The sequence below is a fragment of the Phaethon aethereus genome, assembly GCF_964289735.1.
Source record: "Phaethon aethereus genome assembly, chromosome: 5".
Taxonomy (NCBI): Eukaryota; Metazoa; Chordata; class Aves; order Phaethontiformes; family Phaethontidae; genus Phaethon; species Phaethon aethereus.
In genome coordinates, this window is record NC_138579.1 from 71979666 (window position 1) to 72000225 (window position 20560).

At 49.3% G+C, this 20560-nt stretch overlaps 1 protein-coding gene across 1 annotated transcript; it reads left to right on the forward strand.

The window, feature by feature from the left end:
- Positions 1-201: 201 nt before the first annotated feature.
- Positions 202-19441, forward strand: ZFP91 (ZFP91 zinc finger protein, atypical E3 ubiquitin ligase). Its single transcript, XM_082000420.1, has 11 exons — positions 202-699; positions 1501-1526; positions 12502-12717; positions 12972-13008; positions 13489-13581; positions 13942-14064; positions 16378-16428; positions 16944-17022; positions 17391-17505; positions 18021-18120; positions 18499-19441. The coding sequence occupies exons 1-11, from the start codon at positions 344-346 to the stop codon at positions 19007-19009; spliced, it is 1707 nt and encodes a 568-aa protein (XP_081856546.1). The 5' UTR covers positions 202-343; the 3' UTR covers positions 19010-19441.
- The last annotated feature ends 1119 nt before the right edge of the window (positions 19442-20560 follow it).

The following is a 20560-nucleotide window of genomic DNA, read 5'->3' on the forward strand; positions in this document are numbered from 1 at the left end:
ACAGGGCGCGCGGGGAGCGGCCCGCTGGTTGGCCGCGCGGCAGCGGAGGGACGGGCCCCGCCGCAGATAGGCCGCCCATTGGCCGGGCGGGGCGCGAGCGGCCGCGCAAGGCGGGAGGGCCGCGAGTAAGGGGAGGCGGGACTGGGGGAGGGGGGGCGAGGCCATCCCTCGCCTCCCGCCCGCGGATTGGCGGGTGCGGGTAGGAGGTGGGTCGTTTCTCTGCCCCGCGTGAAGGTAGGCGGCGGGCGGCGATTGGGCGCGGCTGAGGCGGGCGGGGGAAGGTTTGGCGGGCGGGAGGGAGGAGCGCGCAGCAGCCGCCGCGGCCCCACCGCTCGCCGCCCTGATGCCGGCGGGCACCGAGCAGCCGGGGGGCGCCGAGGAGCAGCCGCCCGCCCAGGGCCCGCCGGCAGTGGCAGAGAGGCCGCCGTCCTCGGGCCGCCGCCGTCCGCCGCTGCCCGTCGCCGAGCAGGGGGAGGAGTCCGGCGGCAGCCGGGTGCTGAGGGGCGGCCGGGAGCGGGGCCGGGCCGCGGCGGCCGCCGCCGCCTCGGCCGCGGGGGGAGCCGCCGCCGCCGCCGCCGCCTCCCGCCGCCGTAAGGCCGAGTATCCCCGGCGCCGGCGGAGCAGCCCCGGCGCCCGGCCCGCAGCCGAGCAACCCTCCGCCGAGACGCCGCCCGCGGCCAAGAAGGCCCCCCGGGCCGGGTGAGTGCCCTGCGGCGCCAGGCTTGGCCCCCGCCCTCCGCGGGTTTGGGGCCGGGGGTGGGGGGCTGGCGGGCGGCCCCGGCCGAGCGGCCTCTCCCCCCGTCCCGCTCGAGGGGCGTCTAGGCCGCGGGGCCTGCCTCCAGCCGCGGGGTGCCCCGCGCCGCCGCCTCTTTGTTCCGGGCCGGCCCCACCGGTCCCTGCCCAGGAAAGGCAGTGTCCCGAGGGCTGCGTGCCCGCGGCCGCCCCGCCTGCCGCAGCCGGCGTGCCTTCGGTTGCAAGCGAAACCCCGAGTGCCTCCTGCCTGAGCCGCCTGCTGCGCGGCGTCCCCGGGGACAGCTGCCGCCTTCCCGGCTTGTTTTGGCTCCGTATGCCAAAAGCCTCAGCGAAGGAGGTGGCGGGGTTTGTTTTCCCGTGAGGAGATGACTGCATCTCGCTGCTGCTTTATTTCTGGAGTAGGAGGCTAGCCACGTGCACATGTGTGCTCGGAGCATTGGTAGTTGATCTGCCTTGCTCTAACGACAAAGTCCGTCTGGCGTGGACACGGCTGTTATGGGCGTGACGGGGCGTTTGCTGATGTATTGTTGTAGTTCCCCTAAGTTTTCTCCGGACGAAATAGTCCGTGTTGGTATGAAACCAGCGAACAGGTATGAAACCAGGGGTTGAAACCAGTGATCTGAGAAGACGGCAGTGAGTCTGTCCGCAGTTGGGAGTGAGGGCTTGTTCTCGACAGCATTCAGTTTCTTGTTTCTGCTGCCATGCCATAGAAGCTGTCTCTTATGCTTGCCTTTTGTATTTTTTCAGGTGCGCAAATAAAACAGCTGGTAAAGGTAAGAGCTGAAATACTCCCTCCTACTATTGTATCCCATGCAGAAAGTCAGGGCTTTCCCACAAAGATTGCCAAACATCTGTTGGATCTTCCTTTTAAATAATATTTTGTGGCTTCATGATGTGCAGTTTCTTTCCAAGGTCTTTCTCAAGATTGTGGAACTGCGATAAGCTGCTGCTGATGTTCGCACGTGCCCGATGTGCAAAAGCTCATTCTTGCAAATAACCACTAGGGTATTACATAGCTATCAGAAGTTGAGACCACACTGCACCGCAGTTTGACAGCTCTTGTTACACGGTGGTCCTGAGTAGCTGGCAAAACCTGGGCTCAGGGTCTGTTCTGCTCCTGTCACAACTGCAGGTGTAGGTCCTCAAGAGACATGTGAAAGATATGTGGAAATAAGAGTATTCAAATATTTACACTCATCTTTTTCTACCTTTGGTGGATGGTGAATTTTTTATGCTTACGTCTTCAGGGATGAAAAAGAAAAGTTTTGAAGGGGAGAGAGTAGCTTAATAGGTCTAGTCAAGAAAGCCCCAACTGTGGGGAGCTGCAACCAGGAGCAGAACTTTTGTTCTTCCAGTGCAAACTATGTGAACTCTCTGCATCTATTTAACAGTTTCTTGTACCAAAAAAAAAAAAAAAGTTGGAGGGCTTTGCTCCTTACCTGGTGATGACTTCTGAAACAGTTCCAAGTAAAAGGCTTTGTGTAGTGCTGGTTTTGATCTGGCACTAGAGAATTGTCACAGAATGAAATAGTGAGGAAAGAAGGTCATACACCTGTGCAAATGAACTCACCTTTCTGCTGGAGCTGTTCAGTTCTTGTTTGCAGGCATTTGTTTCTTGAAGGCTGCCTTTATTCTTGTAACCCTATAACTCTTTAGCTTTTTCCCTACAAGTTTATAGCTTTATTCCATTTGGGCGCTGAAATCCATCACAGTTCTAGTTGGCGAAGTGTATTTTTGCAGGCCAAAGCAAAATTAATCAATGTGCGTGTAGGATGGACCCCACTCATGTGCATTTACCTCTTAACTGTGTAAAGGGTGGGCAGAGTATTGTCAGAGCTTCGGCCTTTTAGGTCAAAGCAAAGTTGTTGAAACGTGTAAAAAGGCATGGCGTTGTCACTTAATATGCGTATAGTGTTAACATCACATCTTGGTGATTCTCAGTGTTTTGGATACCCTTAAGCAGAAATGTTTATGCGATAGGGGTGGAAAACAGTCAGAATAGTCCCATTTTTACCCCAGTTTCTTCGGATGTACTTGGAAATGTCAGTCTGAAACTTCCCAAGTCTGGTGGCTCTCTGTACTCTAGCCAATTTAGACTTTAACTTTGTGCTCTGAGATATTCATCTGTCCTTGAATGTGAGAGTGGAAAAGTATTTAATAAATGTCTTGGGCTCTTTTTTTTTTTTATTATTAGATTTGCAGCCAAAATAGATGGCATGAATGTTTGCATGGAAATTGGCACTGAGAAGTGATGATTGCTTCCAGTCCAAAGGAGATCTGCCGTAGTGATTTTTCTTTGTTTCTTGTTTGTCTTTTAGTCTTTAAAAATGCAGAAGTGAGAAAGGTGTGCTTCTGTGTCCCAGCTGCATGCTGGATGAAGTCCTAGCTGCACGCTTGTGCTTACTGGGGAAGACATGGAAACAGACTGAATAAAGTGTTTTCTTCGGGCAGGTCATGCAGTATGCAGGAGGGAAGCTTCCCTCCTGCTCCCTGCTTCTTGGCCTTTAGCATTAAATGTTTGAAGAAGCCTAATCAGGTGTAAGCAAACTGCAGCTTTCCTTGCATGGCAGTGTTTTTGGTAGCTAGGAGTCCTCTGTAATTCTGGAAGGTAAAATACCATTTGTCGTTCCAAACCCCTGAATGGAGCTGGGTGGAGGAAGAAACCCAGTAAAACTGCTGACATTTATTGGCCTGAGTTCTGACATGGAATTTAATTCTGCGTGGTGATTTGCATTGTACTATTATCCTTTACTCTAAAATACTAAATCCAGTTTAGAATATTACATTTGCATAAGCTCAGCCATAACTGTTAGCCTCTGTATACAGGGCAAATGGCCTCTGGAAGCGAGGCATACCTGGTGACGCATCCTGTGTGTCTATCGGACAAATGAAAAACTTGCTGCACCAAAGTTTGTTCAGTAAGTTTTGTTGCCTTATGTTTGGGATTATATTTTGAAGTAAAATCACTGGTGTTGCTGTTGGTAAAGAAAGCTTAGAGGTGATGGGTGCAATCACGGCTAAATTTGTGCCATCGATTGTAAGAGAGATGCTGTAACAGCAGAAGCGTCTCGCCAAGTTTTACGTTCTTCTCTATAGTACCATGGGATCAGAGGGCTTTTCTGCTCGTCGTCTTGGGAGCGCAGGCGCAAAGGTCTGACTGCCCAGGTCTGATGGGAAGATTATGGGAAGGTTAAAGTCGAAGGTGTGTATTGTGTCAGAATTAGTATGTGATTGTTACCATGCTAGTGTGCATGAAGGCAGTTGCAAAGTCAGCCGTACCGATTGTATTTCCTGTCTTGTCTGCTTAGTCATGCAATTGCAGTATTTCCCTAATGTGTTCTGTAGAAATATTAGTTACATAAGTAAACCGTTTAATCTCAGTTTATAAATGAGTTCATGTAGCTAGAGTCAGACTGTGTAGTATAATTCACATTTGACTTCCCATGATACTCTATGTTCTTGTGGAAATAATTTTAATTTTAGTTAGGCCTGAATAATTTTAATTATTGGAGTATAGATTTAATGAGTACACTTCATGTCCTTCCATCACTGGGTTGAAAAGTCAGTGCTTGCCACGACTCTTAAAGTCATGTTAGCAGTCAAACAAAACCTGCTTCTCTGATTTCAATTTTACACCCAAACCAGTTTCTGTCTCTGTCTACCTTTTGGTAAGATTTTTACCTCTGCTGTTTAGTAACCACTTTTCAGCATTTGAACAAAACCTTTCAATTACAGTTGAAAAAAAACAGGCTGTGTAGCTGTTCTGGAGGGAGTGTTGGAGTCGTGGCTGGGTATAAAGGTGCCAGGTTTGTGCTTAGTGGTAGTGCCCCTGCCTCGCTGTGTTCCCAAAACGTGTGTGCTTTGTCTTGGAGGCTTTGGAGCTGCAGGCTGCAAGAAGGTTGCTCCTCATGCAGTAGGAAGAAAGAGGGTGGGGTTGGAAGGGTTTGTGCAGGTGTAATATGCCATGAACGGACACTCAGATCGCTGAATCTCTGTGTCTGATATTGCTCTGCTTGTGTCACGCAGCTGAAACGTACTCGATGTGGACACTTGTTTGTGCAAGTTATTTTTCTTGCACGTTTTCATCTTGCGACTTTACATTTGTATTGATGCTTTTTTGCAATGATAAGAATGAGACCCCGTGTAATTCTTTAAGTGCACATACTGCAGATGTGTAGTAGCGCTATTAAAAGGTGGAAAGAAGTTTGTTGGAGAGGTAAAGCAGGGCCACATGAAGCCTTTATTTACTTCAAGCTGTGATCAAAAGAGATGTAGTGCCATGTGCATGGAGAGTCACCTCCTTGGAAGTCCGTTCTTGAATCAGAGTCTTTTTGCACAGTGTGGGCTCGGGGATGATGCCAGCAGTATTTACATACTTCTTCAGCACATGGTTGTAGAAACCATGTGTTAGAAACAGTCGTGTGTGGAATACTTTTGTTAGTTTTCCACATGTGTGAATATCTATCTTGGTGATCTGTCCTGTGATACATTCTTTTTTTTTCCTGGTCTTCCCATGTGAGGCTACTGTAATGCACTGTGAGGGTGGCTATTTTCCCACCACAGTGGCTTTCAAGCAGCGATTTTTGAAGCCTCAGAGGAGAGGGCAGGTCAGAGAGCAGGTTTCTTCAAGGGCTGCGGGGGGAAATGAGTGGGAAATACAAGGCTGCTGTGTAGCAGTCCACTTTGAACTGCTACAAAAACTGTAAGGTTTCACAGATTAAAAAAAGATGGAGAACTTTAAGACTCTAGTTGTACAAAATGGTTTGGTAGTGTAGATAACTTGCATTATCCTTCGTTATTTGTATTCTTAAAGCTTCATGCTGCTTTGGTAACGACTGCTTTCCCGTGAGACTTTGTTAGTGTTTTGAGAGAAATGTCATTACTTAAAATCAAACCTTACAAAAAATGTGCCAAATTTAAATAACTTGGATTGCCCAAATCTACTTTGACTCCTACAAGGATTTTCCTGTGCCCTGTGTGCACGGTTTCGCAGCTCTTGATGGGGATGGCAGGGAAGCAGGGAGGGAGCCATCTGGGTAGAGGTTTACAGTAGGATTTTTTCCCAAGTTTCATTTTTGTCTGTGCCATTATAAAATTGTATGTTCAGTGCCTTGTCCGTCGTTTAATCTAAGTTGCAGTCTGAGATATATATATGTTGTGGTGCATTTATTTTTATAATAGTTGTTTTGTAATTTAGTAATTCATAGTTTGTTTTCCTTTCACTTAATTGTACATGGGTATTTTCTGAAAGTGTCTGCTTTGCAGGGTTAGTAAGATGCTTTCAAGTGCTTGATAAAGTTGAGAAAATTTCTTATTAGTAATTGTTAATTCATAACAGTTAAAAGTTTCATTTTTTCTATACATTAAGGATCGATAAAGTGGCATGGGTATTTGTTACTGTTGTAGTGTCAAAAAAAGAGGGATCTGTTATTGCAACAAGCTCATCTCTGAGCTGCGGGCGGAAAGGGTCCGTAAATGAAAGCTGGGACGCCGGGACAGGTGTGGCTGTGAAGCACCAAACTACTCCCAGTCCTGAGAGTAGCTGAGCGGCTCTTCGAGCTGCCGGTATAGCCGGCCTGGTGCATAGCAACGCACCAGTTGTGGACTTGGCATACACCGGCCTTTCGTAAGTTGTGCTGTAAGCAGCAGAAGCAGGAAGCTCTGCTTCCAGAGGGCTTCCATCCTTCGTCCCCAGCGCAACCCGAGGACACCAGTATCTCCCGGCAGCGCTGCCGACTTTGCAAAATGGCATCTGTACTAGCGTTACTTCTGCGCACCCTTCCTGTGGGGAATGGTAATTCGGGTCTCCGTTCTCAGGCTGCCTGCTTATCTTTCCCAAAATACAGAGCAACATAGCCACTGCATCTGCACGTTGTCGGGGAAGAGGGGTAGAAGGAGAGCAGTGGACAGACACAGCATGATCGTGCAAGTCCCGTGGTGAAGGAACTACTGCTGCTTCTTCAGGAAGTAAATGCAGCTGGTTTGGACTTTCCCTTTCTGCTCTTTGCAATGAGTAATTGATATGTGCCCAAGACTTTTTTTTCCTTCAGTGTTTGGAAAAAGGTTCGGGGAGGCGTTGGCTGTGGGATATGTGTATTTACTGCTCGGGCCCATGTCGGCTTGCTGTCAGTTACCCAGGCACACTCTTAACACTCGCTGCATCTAGTGATGTAAAAAAGCAGTAAGGACGCTGTTCTTGGAACAGTCTCCTGTAAAGAAAATGCCGTGAGGCCGGGGAGTGGTGTGGCTGTGAGCTGAAGCAAGAAACAAAGCATGAGAAAAGGCGAGTGCCAGTCTCCGTGGTTTCCTGTGAGTATCCTGCCTGCAAAGTGGATTTATGATATAGGGAGGAATTGAGACTCGTAAGTGTGCGTTTGTCTCCTGGCCTAGGAGATAGTGGACAAACTTTGGTATTTATCCCTTTTGTTTCAGTTTGTGGCAACGCTGGTGTATATAGAAAAATATTATATGGATTCTGAGACAGAGATGCTTTCGCCGTTTCGGTAACCCTGCATGCAGTGCTCCAGGGGCAGAATTAGAGTGTGAATGAGGATATGTTTCTGCTGCACGTCTGAAATGGGCATCTGTGCCGACTAGTGTGCTGTAGTCTGCCGAGTGAAGATGGAGTGTTACGGGGTAAGCTATGTTAAGCAGCAGAGCAGTGCCCAGAGCCCTGCCTTTTGGTTGTCTAAACAATTCTAGCAGAGCTACAGCTTTGTAGCTAGTTTCCTCCTAGGTTTCCTTTCCTTGTCCCTTCTCCCAGTGACTGGTGTTCACTTCACAAATTTTAAGATTACAGGACGTTTGATGCCTCATGTGTAGCATCACGCAAATCTATGTGTTTTCTGCCCTGGACGCTTAAGTTTACAGGATGTTGGGAGGAATCAGCAGAATGGTGAAGGTACCTCAGAATGAGAGCTGTTTATCATTAAGTGACTTTCTTAAGGGAGGGTTCAAGGGAGGAAGAACCCCAGGAGCCAACAGATCAAAGGGATTGGTAGGATCTTCAGAAGATGGGTTTTCCCCACCTCTCTTGAGTTGACTTGCTGTAAGATACAGGCATCCACGCAGTTCCCGAAACTAACCTCTGCAGACGCAACGGGATGAGGTGGATAATGATTAGCATCAGTACTGGAGAGCCGCAGGGGAGTGTGAGCCTGGGGGCAGTTCTTGGCGGACTCATTTTGCGAAGTCGTGGCTTCTCCTGCCCCCTCCCTGTGAAATGGGATTCGGGTGAAGGACAGCAGCGCCGGGTCTTAGTCTGAGGTGGCACGTGCCGAGTGGCCAGCAGGCTCTGCCGGAAGGAAGGCACATCGCTTGTTTTGCAGCAGATGATCTGGCGAGCGAATGTGCAGTGCCTCTTTTTGCTTTGCACTGGTGGTGCCTCCATACCTATTGTGTCTCGTATTCTTTTGTCCTCCTGGAGTCTGAGTTCTTACGACCCGCTGTCCATCACCACTGTTGATGCTTGCAACGAAATAACAGGATGTTGGCCTATAATCCATTTTCCGTGCGTCTTCTGGGAGGACAGGAACCTTCCAGAGAAATTGCGTCTAGCCAGAGCTGGTGGTGTTGACAAGCTTATACAGTTTTAAATGCAGAATTGACTGCATTTCTAATTTAAAATTTTCCTATGTCTCAGTCTCAAGAGATTCAAGGAGCATCTCTTTTTTTTTTTTTTTTTTTTTTTGGTGGAAGAGCAGAACCTGACAATCTGTAGTAGCAGTTTACTCCCTCTATTTTGTTTCTTTTGCTGCTTTGTGCCATTAGCCAAATCCTGCTAACTGAGTGTGGCTTTCTGTGTAGAGGCGTTTGTGAGAGGAGGGGGTTAACGCTGTGTTCATTCACAGGGCCTGGATTTAACCAGGCTAAGTGTGGTACCCAAGACAGGACTGAAAATTACCGTTAAGGTCCCTGTGTAGTCAACTGAGAGAGGTAGGCATCTCCAAGGTCCTTCCACTGGCGATACAGAGAGACAAGGACAGCCATGTTCCTAACCTAAATGCAGATGTGAGTCCTATCACTTCCTGCCTGGCACCAGAGGTTTGGGGAGGAATCCTCAAACAGTTAAAATTGCAACACCTCCAGCAACAGGCTTGTGATTACCTCTAATGCCATGTCAGGTGTGTTAGACAAGAAAGCAGCAGGAGGAAGAAATAACTGGGGTTTTTTGGTGGTTTTGGGTTGTTTTTTTAATTTTGGTTTGGTGGTGGTTGTTTTGGTTTTCTTGAGAGGCAGGCTGGATTAATCAGAAAGCTGTTTTTGTGAAGGAAAAAAGACATTTGGGTGTGGGAGAGAGACATAAAATTTATTAAAAATCCAGGACTTGCCTTTTGCAGTTTTAGATTTCAGGCAAAGCTGTGGTGAGTGCCGATTGCAGCTGCTAGTGCAGCTGAATACTTTGCAGATACAAGGGTCCTTGTGCAGCTCTGACCCTTGCACAGGGGCCTGTGTCCCCTGTTGGGAGGATCTAGAATTATAAGGATTTTTCACCTAACAGCTCTATATTGCTTTACAAGTTCTGCAAAGTAAGTATTTGATGCTTCTCCTAACTACGGGTTTTTTTGGAGGTACGTAGGTATTCACAGCATGTAAAAATGCAATGAATCTGTTAGACAAGCACGCTGAAGTAGAGGAAGAAGTATAAAGGAGAAATCATGGGGAAAGGCTTATTAAACACCTTCACTTCAGAGAAATTAAGCAAAATCGCTAGGTGAGTGGTGTGCTTTGTAGAAATGTATTATAAGGGAGGTCTGTTTCAACTCTGTAAGTAATCTTTAAAATACTAGCTCTTGCTAAGAAATCGGCCGAATGCCTGATCGTCCAACGGAATAAGCCTCTTTCAAGAGCAGCAGTGTGTGCTAACACTGGTAGCACGTTAGTGTTTGAGCGGGGAATTTCTAGAGAACGGTTTCAAGTGTCATTAGATTTGATTTAGCATTAAAAAAAAAGAGGATGTTAACAATTGGGATTGAAAATGTAAAGCAGTCATAGTTCACCTTCAGATCTGCTAAACCAGGAAGCCAAAAAGAAGGCGTAGTTCATGCTCTGATGATGCAGTGGGCTTTATACATGAAGACATCGGCTTGGTTGCTGTTTTACAATGAAATTGTGACGCCTCACATCCTGTATTCCAGTCAGATTTTTTTCAATCAAATATTGATTAATACCCTGTTAATCAGGGATTGGGGGATGAGTCACGCAAAGCAAACCACATGCTAGAAGTAAAAGGATCATTTGGTTCAAAAAGCTTGGTGCAAAATTAGAGATTTCAGGTTGGGAGGGACCTCAGGATATCTCTGGCCCCACCTGCTGCTTAACATGGGTTCGGCACAGTTCACATCATGTTGCTCAGGGCTTCCTCTGGTCAGGTAGGGACGAGCTTGAGAAGTGGGCCCATGTGAACCTCATGAGGTTCCACAAGGCGAAGGGCAGGGTCCTGCACCTGGGTCAGGGCAAGCCCCGGTGTCAGCACAGGCTGGGGGATGAGGGGATGGAGAGCAGCCCCATGGAGAAGGACTCGAGGGGGCTGGTGGGTGGAAAGCTGGACATGAGCCAGCAACGTGCGCTCACAGCCCAGAAGCCAACCATGTCCTGGGCTGCCCCCAAAGCTGCGTGGCCAGCGGGGCGAGGGAGGGGATCCTGCCCCTCTGCCCCGCTCTGGGGAGACCCCCCTGCAGGGCTGCATCCAGCTCTGGAGCCCTTGGCACAGGAGAGACACGGACCTGCTGGAGCGAGGCCGGAGGAGGCCACAGCAACGCTCCGAGGGCTGGAACAGCTCTGCTGGGAGGACGGGCTGGGAGAGCTGGGGGGGCTCAGCCTGGAGCAGAGAAGGCTCCGGGGAGACCTTCCTGCAGCTGCCAGGGCTGAGGAGAAAGACGGGGACAGACTTTGTAGCAGGGCCTGTAGCGATAGGACAAGGGCTAATGGTTTTGAGCTTAAAGAGGGCAGATTCAGACCAAATATAAGGAAGAAATTTTTCACACTGAGGGTGGTGAACCCCTGGCCCAGGTTGCCCGAGAGGTAGTAGATGCCCCATCCCTGGAAACATTCAGGGTCAGGCTGGACGGGGCTTCGAGCAACCTGCCCTGGTTGAAGATGTCCCTGCTCGCTGCAGGGGGTTGGACTAGATGGCCTTGCAAGGTCCCTTCCAACCCCAACCATTCTGTGTTTCTGTGGAGGCTGCAGAGCCTTGCTGGGCCCCTCTTCCAGTGCTTGACTGTTCTCTTGGGGGAAAATCCTTTTCCTGTATCCAGACCTCCCCGTTTCAGTTGATGACCACTGCCCCATATCTCCCTGCTGTGCCCCTCAACGAGGAGGTTTGGGCAGCTTGATAACCTGCCTTGTGCGTTGTAAGGCTGCTGTTGTGTCCACGCAGGGATTTCGGTTCCCCAGGCTGAAGAAGCATGTTTCCCTCAGCTTCTTCTCACAGGTTGTGTGTTTTCAGCCCTCAGCTGTCTTGGTGGTCCCCTCTGGACTTGCTTAAACATGTTGACAACCTTCTTGTGGTGGGAGCCCAAAACTGGAGGGGGCATCCAAATGTGGTCTAACAAGCGCCGAGTAAAGGGGATTAACAGTGTCCCTCTGCTTGCCGACTGTGCTCCTGAGAAGGGCGCCCAGAATGCTGCGGCGTCCCTTGCTGCCAGGGCACGCTGCTGCCTCTGGACGTGCAGCGTGCTCTTCCGGGAGTCCCGGCATAGCAGAGCTGCTCCTCAGCTAGTCCTTAGAGGACTGTCCACTGACTGCCAGCCCATGCTTGATAAACTCCCAGGCATCTCAGTGGTGCTGCTGGCTGGTGCTTGGGCAGCAGAAACCCACCTGAAACTAGACAGCAGCTTTAATGTACTCGGGTGAAAAGGCGTGGGTTAGAGCTTAGCCTAGAGCGCAGGCCCTGCGGAGCGCTGCAGGTGGCTTTGTGTGCTAAAGCAGTGGCAAACCTGGAGGACCGAGCATAGCCAGCTGCTTGGAATTACTCTCTTCGGTACATCGGTTGTGAAATTTGAAGAGGCATTTGAGTTCACTGTAAGGCCCGCTGTCACAGCAAGCACCAAAAAGTGAGATCAAGTGAACTGTACTCGGGAATTTTAGTTTTTAAGGAGTGAACTTGCTCACATAGACGTTTCAGTCAGTTCTGCTATCTTGCCAAAACATACCTGGAGATCAGCCAAAAAGAAACCACCTATAGAAGCTATAAATGACTGCAAAGACCTTGGGCTAAGAGTGCTTGTGATGCTTTTTGCTCTAGCGTAAGACCAGAAACATCCAGCTCAGATTCCTTTGGGTTATTACCAGGTGTACAGTTCTGATTAAATATGTGTTGGGGGGACTCTGCAAACATGACTTTTAATGTCGTCCAATTTTGAAGCTAATCTTTCATAAAGCAGGTTGCTGAGGTTTATGAGTGTCGATCTTGTAGTGCTTAGGGGAGATCAGAGCCAGCAAATAACCATCTTACATTTCCCTCCGATAAAAGCTTATAGGCTGTTTTTAAATATTTGCGCCTTTACTGGGAGGCAGTAGGAAGTGTGATGGGGGTTTTAAACGAAGGCTGGCCGAGGTAAGGCCCTGGGGCGTGTCCCGGCTGGCTCGGCAGAGCTGTGCTCCGCATCTGCAAGAGGTAGTGGTTTTCCCGTCAGGGTCAGCAGGGGCAGTTACGCTGTTCCGCATTGTGCTACAGATAGGAGTGTGGATTAATCATGGGATTTATGCTTTTTATTATCGTTAAAGAGATTGCAATGGGTGTTTCAGATCCCAAAGAAGAGAAGGAAGAGGAGGAAGTTTCCAGCGTCCTCGGCCACGGCCCTCCCGTCAGCACAGCCAGGCCTAGCAGAAGCTGGCGCAGCAGCAGGTCAGCCGCTGCCGCCCGCCAGCGTGACACCGAGAATTCACGTGCCTCCAGATCCAAGACCGGTTCCCTGCAGCTTGTCTGCAAGTCGGAGCCAAACGCAGACCAGCTTGAATACGGTACGTGGGAAGCCCTGGCATGAAAGTGCCTGGAGATAGTCAGGTCTTTGGGAACATGTGAAGGGAGCTGGATGTGGACATAACTTTGTGAGCTGTATGCAGACTGTGGCTGGTACAGGCGTGGTGCTTCTTGGTCATGAGTACCTTCTGCCACCAGCACTCCTGGCACTGCATGTTCGACGGAGGTATCGTGAGACAGATGAGCTCACTGCAGCGAACACAGATTGAAACCTAATGGTGACTTTTCCTTTCAGAGGTCACAGAAGAGCATCAGTCTCCAGCTGGAATCAGGTAGGAAACTTCATTTTGTGGTATTTCTTCCCATTTGTTGTCTCAAGAAGGGAAAATAAGGGCCTGAGTTTTTTAAAAAATAAATGCTTCTGTGAAAGGATCTATGGGACGGATAGTAGCACTGTTTTCATTCAGTCCCAGACCTTTGCCTTTTCAGTCTGGGTTGCAGATGACGGGAGGTATTGCGGAGAAACGGATAGTGAGATTTGATCTGGGCATTTCACCTGGTAGTGCTATTCCTTCAGAGCAGATCCTGTAGTTTAGGCGGGCTCACAAGAGGAGACTGCTCTGCCTAGCCTGTCTGTTTTGGCTGTCATCATGCTCCTTAGTCAGCGCAAGCTGTTAGCTTTCCCCAGTCTTGCTGGATGAGAAAGTGCTGTGTAGTAGTGTCTTTCCCATCCTAGGGGATGACGCATGAATATTCTTGCAGTAGTGCTCAAGCTACTGCTGCTAAAGTACTCTCTTCTCCTTTTCTCCCAGCAGTGATGATGAGGAGGAGATGCTCATCAGTGAGGAAGAAGTTCCTTTCAAAGATGATCCAAGAGATGAAACGTACAAGCCCCATCTAGAGAAGTATATTGGATTATGTACTTACTGTGTTTTTAGACAAAAATAAAATTGTGACAACTTAGTTGAATGAGCTTAATATGACCCAAAGAACCTGTGCTAGTCGCTAAGGTGGAATGGCTCCTGTTGGACGCAGTGTTTTCCTAAATAATGCCTACAGCTGTCGGGACTGTTCTTCTCTAACGGACTAAAGCCTTTAGAGCCCTGCTGGCTTCCAGGTTCTTCCTTAATCCTTGTTCGTACTTCTGCTTAGAAGTGGGACTTGATGAATAGACCTGAGCTTCTATCCAGTTTTTCTTAAATCTTTGTAAAAAGCAGACAACAGGAAGAGTATTGGAGTAATACGTTGTATTTGTATCTTTGTAGGGAAGCGCCAAAGCAAAGGAGAAAAGCTAGCAAGGGGAAGGAGGAAAAAGAGAAACAGAAAGAGATTAAAGTAGAAGTGAAAGAAGAGAGTGAGTTTCAGGAAGATGAAGAACCACCAAGGAAGTGAGTAAAACTCTGCAGTTATATGTAGCAGTGCCTATTGTGTATTTGGCATTCTTGCTAGTGTACAGCAGTGTTTTGTTGTTGGCTTCCCCTCTCCTCCTCTGGGCCTGAAAGACAATAGGGCAGAACCTTTTGTTCTGGTAGAAGTCCTGCTTCCTGGTATCTTGCTCATGTTTGGCAAGGAAAAATAAAAGAGTTGGTATTTTCATTTAGTTTAAGTTGAGTTTCTTTTCTCTGTACTGTGGTTTAGTCAGCCTACCTGGATATGGCTGCACAGTGTGAAATACTTTAGAGCATTCTTAAAAAAAAATTGGTTTCTGTTGTGATGTCTGAAGTGGATTAGACTGTATTAGAAAGCCAGTTTGAGAAGGCAACATCTCTTCTGTTGTGTGCCTAAAGGCAGACACGGGAATACTTTGTACATCTCGTCTGGTAAATGTCCTCTTTGTACATGTGGGACTAACGTACCAGAGCTCAGGAAGAACAGCTGTGGTCTCCCTTGTTCTGGAGAAGTAAGAACAAACCCTTGCTAACTAGTCACTAGTGCTTTGGGTGGGGACTCGGAGCCTTTGGGTATGCTGTCACTGGAACTCAACCCTGAAGCTTGCCTTCTGGCAGCTGAGGTAGATTGGATTTATGTGTCTGTGTCAAAGTCGTTCTTTGGGATAGTGGGTGGGGTGGGGCCGGGCGGGGGGAGGCGGTTTTGGTACTTCAGCTCCTCTGTGAGCAATTGGAACAAGTGGGACTCCCTCTGCTGGTCTGCGGCGGGGGGGCTCTGCACATCTTCGTTTTTATTTTTCTTGCTGTTTCTAAGCTGCTGCAGAGCTGATTTACATGGGAGAGCAGTAAGGATGTTGGTATTTTGAGAACTTTTTTCCCTCTGTTAGAGATGGCTTTCTGAGGCTTGTGGCCGTGTTGTTTGGATCAGACGCTACTTCTGTGCGTGATAAAACCTGTGCCTCTCCCGAAGGCTTGGCTTGAATGCTGAGTGCCCGTTCAGCATGTTACTGGCATGGTCTTGCTATCAATAAAAATGTCTCAGTACAGTCTAGGAAAGACTTCCATCAATCTACTGTATGTGTCTCTGTAGCAATATGATCAAGCAGGCATGATGTTCAGGGCAGAGCTGTTGCTTGGGAGGGTGCATTTTACATGTAAGCATAGGTCTGCTCAGAAAGAGCATAGTTTTTGTCTTGATGGGTGTATAAGCTGCTCTAAGTGAATTCAGAGGACTGTAAAGTAGGTGCTAGATCATTAATCCCATCCTTCCTAGTCATGCAGATTGATGTTTTTCACGTGGTATGGAAACGTTACCCAACAGAGCAGAGGATGGAGGGTGCACCATCCATTCTGGGCTTTGTTTGGCAAAACTACATGTTTATAAAAAATGCATTATGAAATGGGAGGGATTGTGAGAGCAAACCAGATGAAGCATTTATTTCTCAAGAACATTGCCTTCCTCTGAATCTGCCTCCAAGTTGTGCTTGATTGATCCTAGTGCTTGTAGTTAATGTTAATGAGGCGATAGCTTGCTAACTGACTGCAGCAGAAACTCATGAGCGCAGAATCTCATGTGCTGATGTGCAGCCTGGAAAGGGATTAATTTAATTGAAAGGTCACAAGTTGTTTGGACAGTTGCTGGTTTAAAAGAAAAAAATGGGAAGTGTGTGGTGCCTGGTTGAGGGCTTTTTAAAATATGCCTTCCTCAGAGGAAGAAGGGTTGGTAAGTTCCAACCGCAGCCTGTTGGGCTGTGGCTGTCTGATGCCTGTTTACTGATATCTGCACAGTTGTGAATGGTGGGCTGAGACGCATTTGAGCCAGGCAACCGCGCTCAAAATGTGTTGTACGCTAGACCTAGCAGGTAGTCACGCAGCCACAGCCTGACTATGTTGGCAGAGGCAGGGTGATTTGAGGTCTGCCACATGCCACCAAATGTCATGCAGAAAAGTGTGTCCTCCAGGTGCCAGAAACACGGGGAACACAGCTCCACAGGGAGCGGTCTTCTGCGTGATGCGGCAGTTCTCCAAAATGCAGGGACAATTTGCATGGAGGCCTGGTTACTTTAACTTCTTTAGGGAACATGCCCATCTATTACAAGAGCATTTCCTTAGAAACTCTTCAGGTGTTTTGATCCAGAGCAGGTAGCTGACTTGCCATGTGCAGTGTTACTTCTCGGCCTAAAAGTGTGGGAGAGTTCTGTAGTATTTCTTAGAGCGTGCTCCTTGCTGCTTTAGAGTATGGACTTCACAAACTCTGCCCACTACCAGTGTAAAGAGGGTTCTTTCAATTCTGTTTCCGTCACCCTGTTACAGGAGGGGAAGGAGGAGAAAGGATGACAAGAGCCCAAGGCTGCCCAAGAGAAGGTAAGCGATCCCCTCTACTCGGTTCTGTTCTGAAAGCTTGCTTCCCTTGTGTCCTACACAGAGATGTTGATTGTCTCAAAGCCATCTCTCTCGCACAGTATAGAAATCTTACTTAAAGCAGGGAGGAATAGCAGCATGCCTTGACTTCCCTCCTTTCCTTCCCCCTTTTCCCTGTTGGTGTGGGTTTGATTGCTTCCAACTGAACCAGCATTCCCCCTCCCCGCCCCTTTCCTGAGTTGATCCCTAGCCTGGCATTGCCAGGCAGTAAGGTTCTGGGAACTCTCATTCTCCTGGGGTTTTCTCAGCTCTGGGGAGAGCCCTCAAGTAGTGCTAGGAGTGGAAGGAATGCTTGGACTGAGTCTGTCAGCATAGCCCAAACAGGAATATCGGAGCAGTAATCCCGTGCTCTCGCATCACTGAGCTGCACTCACACTCATGTATCTTGCTGCTGTCCTGGCTTCAGATGCGTCAGCTAACCACTAAGCACTCTGCCCATTTCCTTACTGCCTTCTTAGGAAGAAGCCTCCGATACAGTATGTCCGCTGCGAGATGGAAGGCTGCGGCACAGTCTTGGCTCACCCACGTTACCTGCAGGTTGGTTGAGACTTTTCACTTCCTGAATGGCATGTGCGAGGGCAGGGAAGGGCCATTTGGAACAGGCAGCTAATCCTCCACTGGCACTGAAGCACTCCTTTCTAACACTGTCATTTTGGTGGACTTAGTCAGTTGTGGCCAGTTGTAGCCACATGTGTGTCTGTACCTGTCCTGTTGCTAGATGCCCACATTCATTTGGCTGTCTTCTCTCAATGGTGATCAAAGCCTTTGTGTTCATGGTATAAGGGTGTCTTGTCAGTGACTGGAGTCTGGTGGCCTGCTGAGGGGCCATGTGAGGTCAATGTGTCTCAGCTCTTCTCTTAGCCATGTAAAGAGAGAGTCTACAACCTTTTACTTTTCCTTTATAGCATCACATAAAGTACCAGCACTTGCTGAAGAAAAAATACGTGTGTCCTCATCCCTCCTGTGGTCGGCTCTTCCGACTCCAGAAGCAGCTCCTGCGCCATGCCAAACATCACACAGGTACAGGGAGGTGGGAAATAGATACAGGCTCCTCGGGTCAGTGAGCAGAGAGGGGAGAAAAATAGAAAAGCCTCTAGGACTTCTGGGGAGAGTGAAGCTGAGGCAGGTGGCATAGATTTGCAGGAGCAGCAGCAGGGTATTATTTCCTTCAGGATTACAGTCTTTTAAGGAAATGAAACAAATAGACTATAGAGTTTTTAATTCACTCCCTGGCAAGTATCACTCAGGGGTTCTGTAGAGGAATAAACCAAGCCAAGCATTACCCTAATTGGCCAGCCCCCCTCAGTATTGGTCAGAATGGGTAATTAGCTCTTAGGAGAGTCTTAATCACGCCTTAACTCTCCGGATCAGCTGCTGTGGTGTATTGTGGGACACCTCCTCCTTTGCTATGCCTGCCCGCCGCCCAGCGCTTCTAGTTCTGCTGCTTCTTGGGCGGCTTTACTTGCGACATGTGAGAGCTGGGAAAGGGAGCAGGTCTACGGGAGAGTAATGCTCCAACTGGTGTTGCTTTTCAGATCAAAGAGATTACATCTGTGAGTACTGCGCCCGGGCGTTTAAAAGTTCTCATAACTTGGCGGTGCACCGAATGATCCATACAGGCGAGAAGCCCTTGCAGTGAGTACCTCTGCCTGTCTCTTGCTCCCCTACTTTGAGGGACCCTTGGATACACCCGTTCTTGGACTGCACCAAGAGCAGGGGCAGCTCTGAAGCCAGGGCTGGAACCTGTTCTTGGTGTCCCAGCTCTTTTCAAATGCACGCCTGTAGGAGTGTTTGAGCTGCCACGTGTCTCACCTGCTCCTTGAGGCAGTGTCTCAGTAGAGATCTGAGGAACATAAGCTCTCTGCAAATAAAACTGGAAGAGCTGGAGCTACAGTGACACCCTGTTTTAGTGAGCCCCTACTGTTTTCCTGGGATGCCTCTTTGCTCCTGCTGTCCCTAGCAGGATGTGTGGGGATGTCCCTTTGTTGTGACTTCCCCCTTCTCCCCTCCCAGGTGTGAGATCTGTGGATTCACCTGCCGGCAGAAGGCTTCCCTCAACTGGCACATGAAGAAGCACGATGCGGACTCCTTCTACCAGTTCTCCTGCAACATTTGTGGCAAGAAATTTGAGAAGAAGGACAGTGTCGTGGCCCACAAAGCCAAGAGCCACCCGGAAGTGCTTATTGCTGAGGCACTGGCTGCCAATGCGGGTGCCCTGATCACCAGCACCGACATCCTGGGCACTAATCCTGAAGCCATTGCACCTCCCACCGATGGCCAGGGCCTTCCCCTTCTTCCGGACCCCCTGGGAAGTGCTGCCCCGGCAGATTGCCTGCTGCTGAGCCCCGATGGGATGCCGAAGACATACTGTGGTGGGGCAGAGCGCGTGAGCCTGGTGGCTGACGGCAAGCTCTTTGTGGGCAGCGGCAGCAGTACAAACCCGGAGGGGCTGGTCATGAACACAGAGATCCTGGGAGCCACCACGGAGGTGCTCATTGAAGATTCAGACTCCACTGGACCCTAGTGGGCGGGGAGCACGTGGGTGCTGGGACAGTTTGGACGCTGTATTTAAAAGGAAAAAAAAAAAAAGAGAGACACTTACTGAAAGAGAGAAAAGTTAAACAAAACTTACAATACTAGTAAATAATCGAAGGGTCTGCTCTCCTCCAGCGTGGATCACAGCACATCCTTTTTCCCAACCACTTCTCTCTCTCCCACCGCTCCTTTGTAGAAAGGGGCACATGCTGCCATTACCAGAGCAAGTTGGATTGAGCGACGGATTTCTCCGAGGGAGGGGGGGACTGCTGAAACCCTTCGCTCTACCCCAAAGCAGATGCATTTCTGGCTCCTTGACGTGGTCCCACTTGCAAACTAGAAAGCATTTGATGTGCTCTGGACAAGTTTCTTAGGACTCCCACTCGCCCCTGGTCCCAACTTCTATGCATCGCTGCACTCGGGTCCTTGCAGTCTCATTCTTCCTCCCGGGGCTGGGAGTTTGGCTTGGCACTTTAGGCCCCCTCAGCAGGGTGAGCTGTGAAACAGCGCACGTCCCTCTCCCCACCGCGCTCCTCTGCTCCAGCTCTGGCAGGAAGTCGAGGGAACGCCCTGGCTCATAGATCATGTTTGCTTGGAGAGGCCCGGGGGCTACGGGAGCCCTGCGTGGGAGAGGCAAGGAGGAGCATCCCAGTTTGACGACAGTAATTTGCACTTTGAACGTGTTTCGTTTTTGTGTTGTGGTAACAAGATTCCTTATTTATTGATTAAAAAAGGGTCGGTATTTTTTAGTTATGTTCTTAGGGGGTGGGGGTGGAAGGGGTTCAGGCTATTTCCCAGTAGGCTCCTTCGCACTAGCAAGCTGCAGTGAGCACGTCGTGCCATCGTAACAGCAGCAGAGCGAGCCGAGGTGAAGGCCGTGTTCTGGAGTCGGATGTCTCGTAGCTTTTCCAGAGTAGAGGGAGAGCCCCTGGAGAAGAGCCTGTTTGCAGTGGGAGTCTCTGCAGCAGTGTTTTAGCAGGAGGATGAGGTGAGTGATGGAACAGTGGGCTCCTGTCTCCCTCCCTTCCAGGTCGGGCTGAGCTCCTTGCATTAAACGCTCTTTTTGCCTCCCCCTTGCTCCCGAGCCCTTCAGGGAAGAACATCATTAGCCAGGAACTCTTTCTCGTGACTTAGGACAGTTGTGAGCTGCTTGCTGCTGGGGGATGTTGTGCTCCTCATCCAACTCTGCCTCTCCTTTCCAGGTCTAGACAAAGATACAGGAGCAGGGACTGGATATGGTTGTCTCAGGCTTGTTTATCCAAGGCAACGATCCAATGACTGATGCGGGACTAAGGGGCTGTCAGCTTCTCTCCCTGCCCCCGTTTTCGAGGGAGGGTGTTGTGCAGCTGTGTTCTCAATCAGAGCTTCTGTCTTCTGCGCAAACACCCCTGCTTTCCATGAAACGTGGCGGTTCAAGTGTTGCCTGCCGGTGTAGTTAGGACAGCTCTGAGCCCTTGGAAAAGTTTACGTAGGGTGTGATGTGTCTGCTATGGAGACCGGGATCTTTTTGCTCTTATCTGAAACCTTGTGTGGAGATTCA

Bases quoted from the DNA above. Each gene is read 5' to 3' on its own strand.
- ZFP91 (XM_082000420.1), top strand. From the start codon at position 344: ATGCCGGCGGGCACCGAGCAGCCGGGGGGCGCCGAGGAGCAGCCGCCC. The intron at 14,065-16,377 runs GTGAGTAAAACT...ACCCTGTTACAG, and splicing joins GATGAAGAACCACCAAGGAA to GAGGGGAAGGAGGAGAAAGG. The intron at 17,506-18,020 runs GTACAGGGAGGT...GTTGCTTTTCAG, and splicing joins CCATGCCAAACATCACACAG to ATCAAAGAGATTACATCTGT.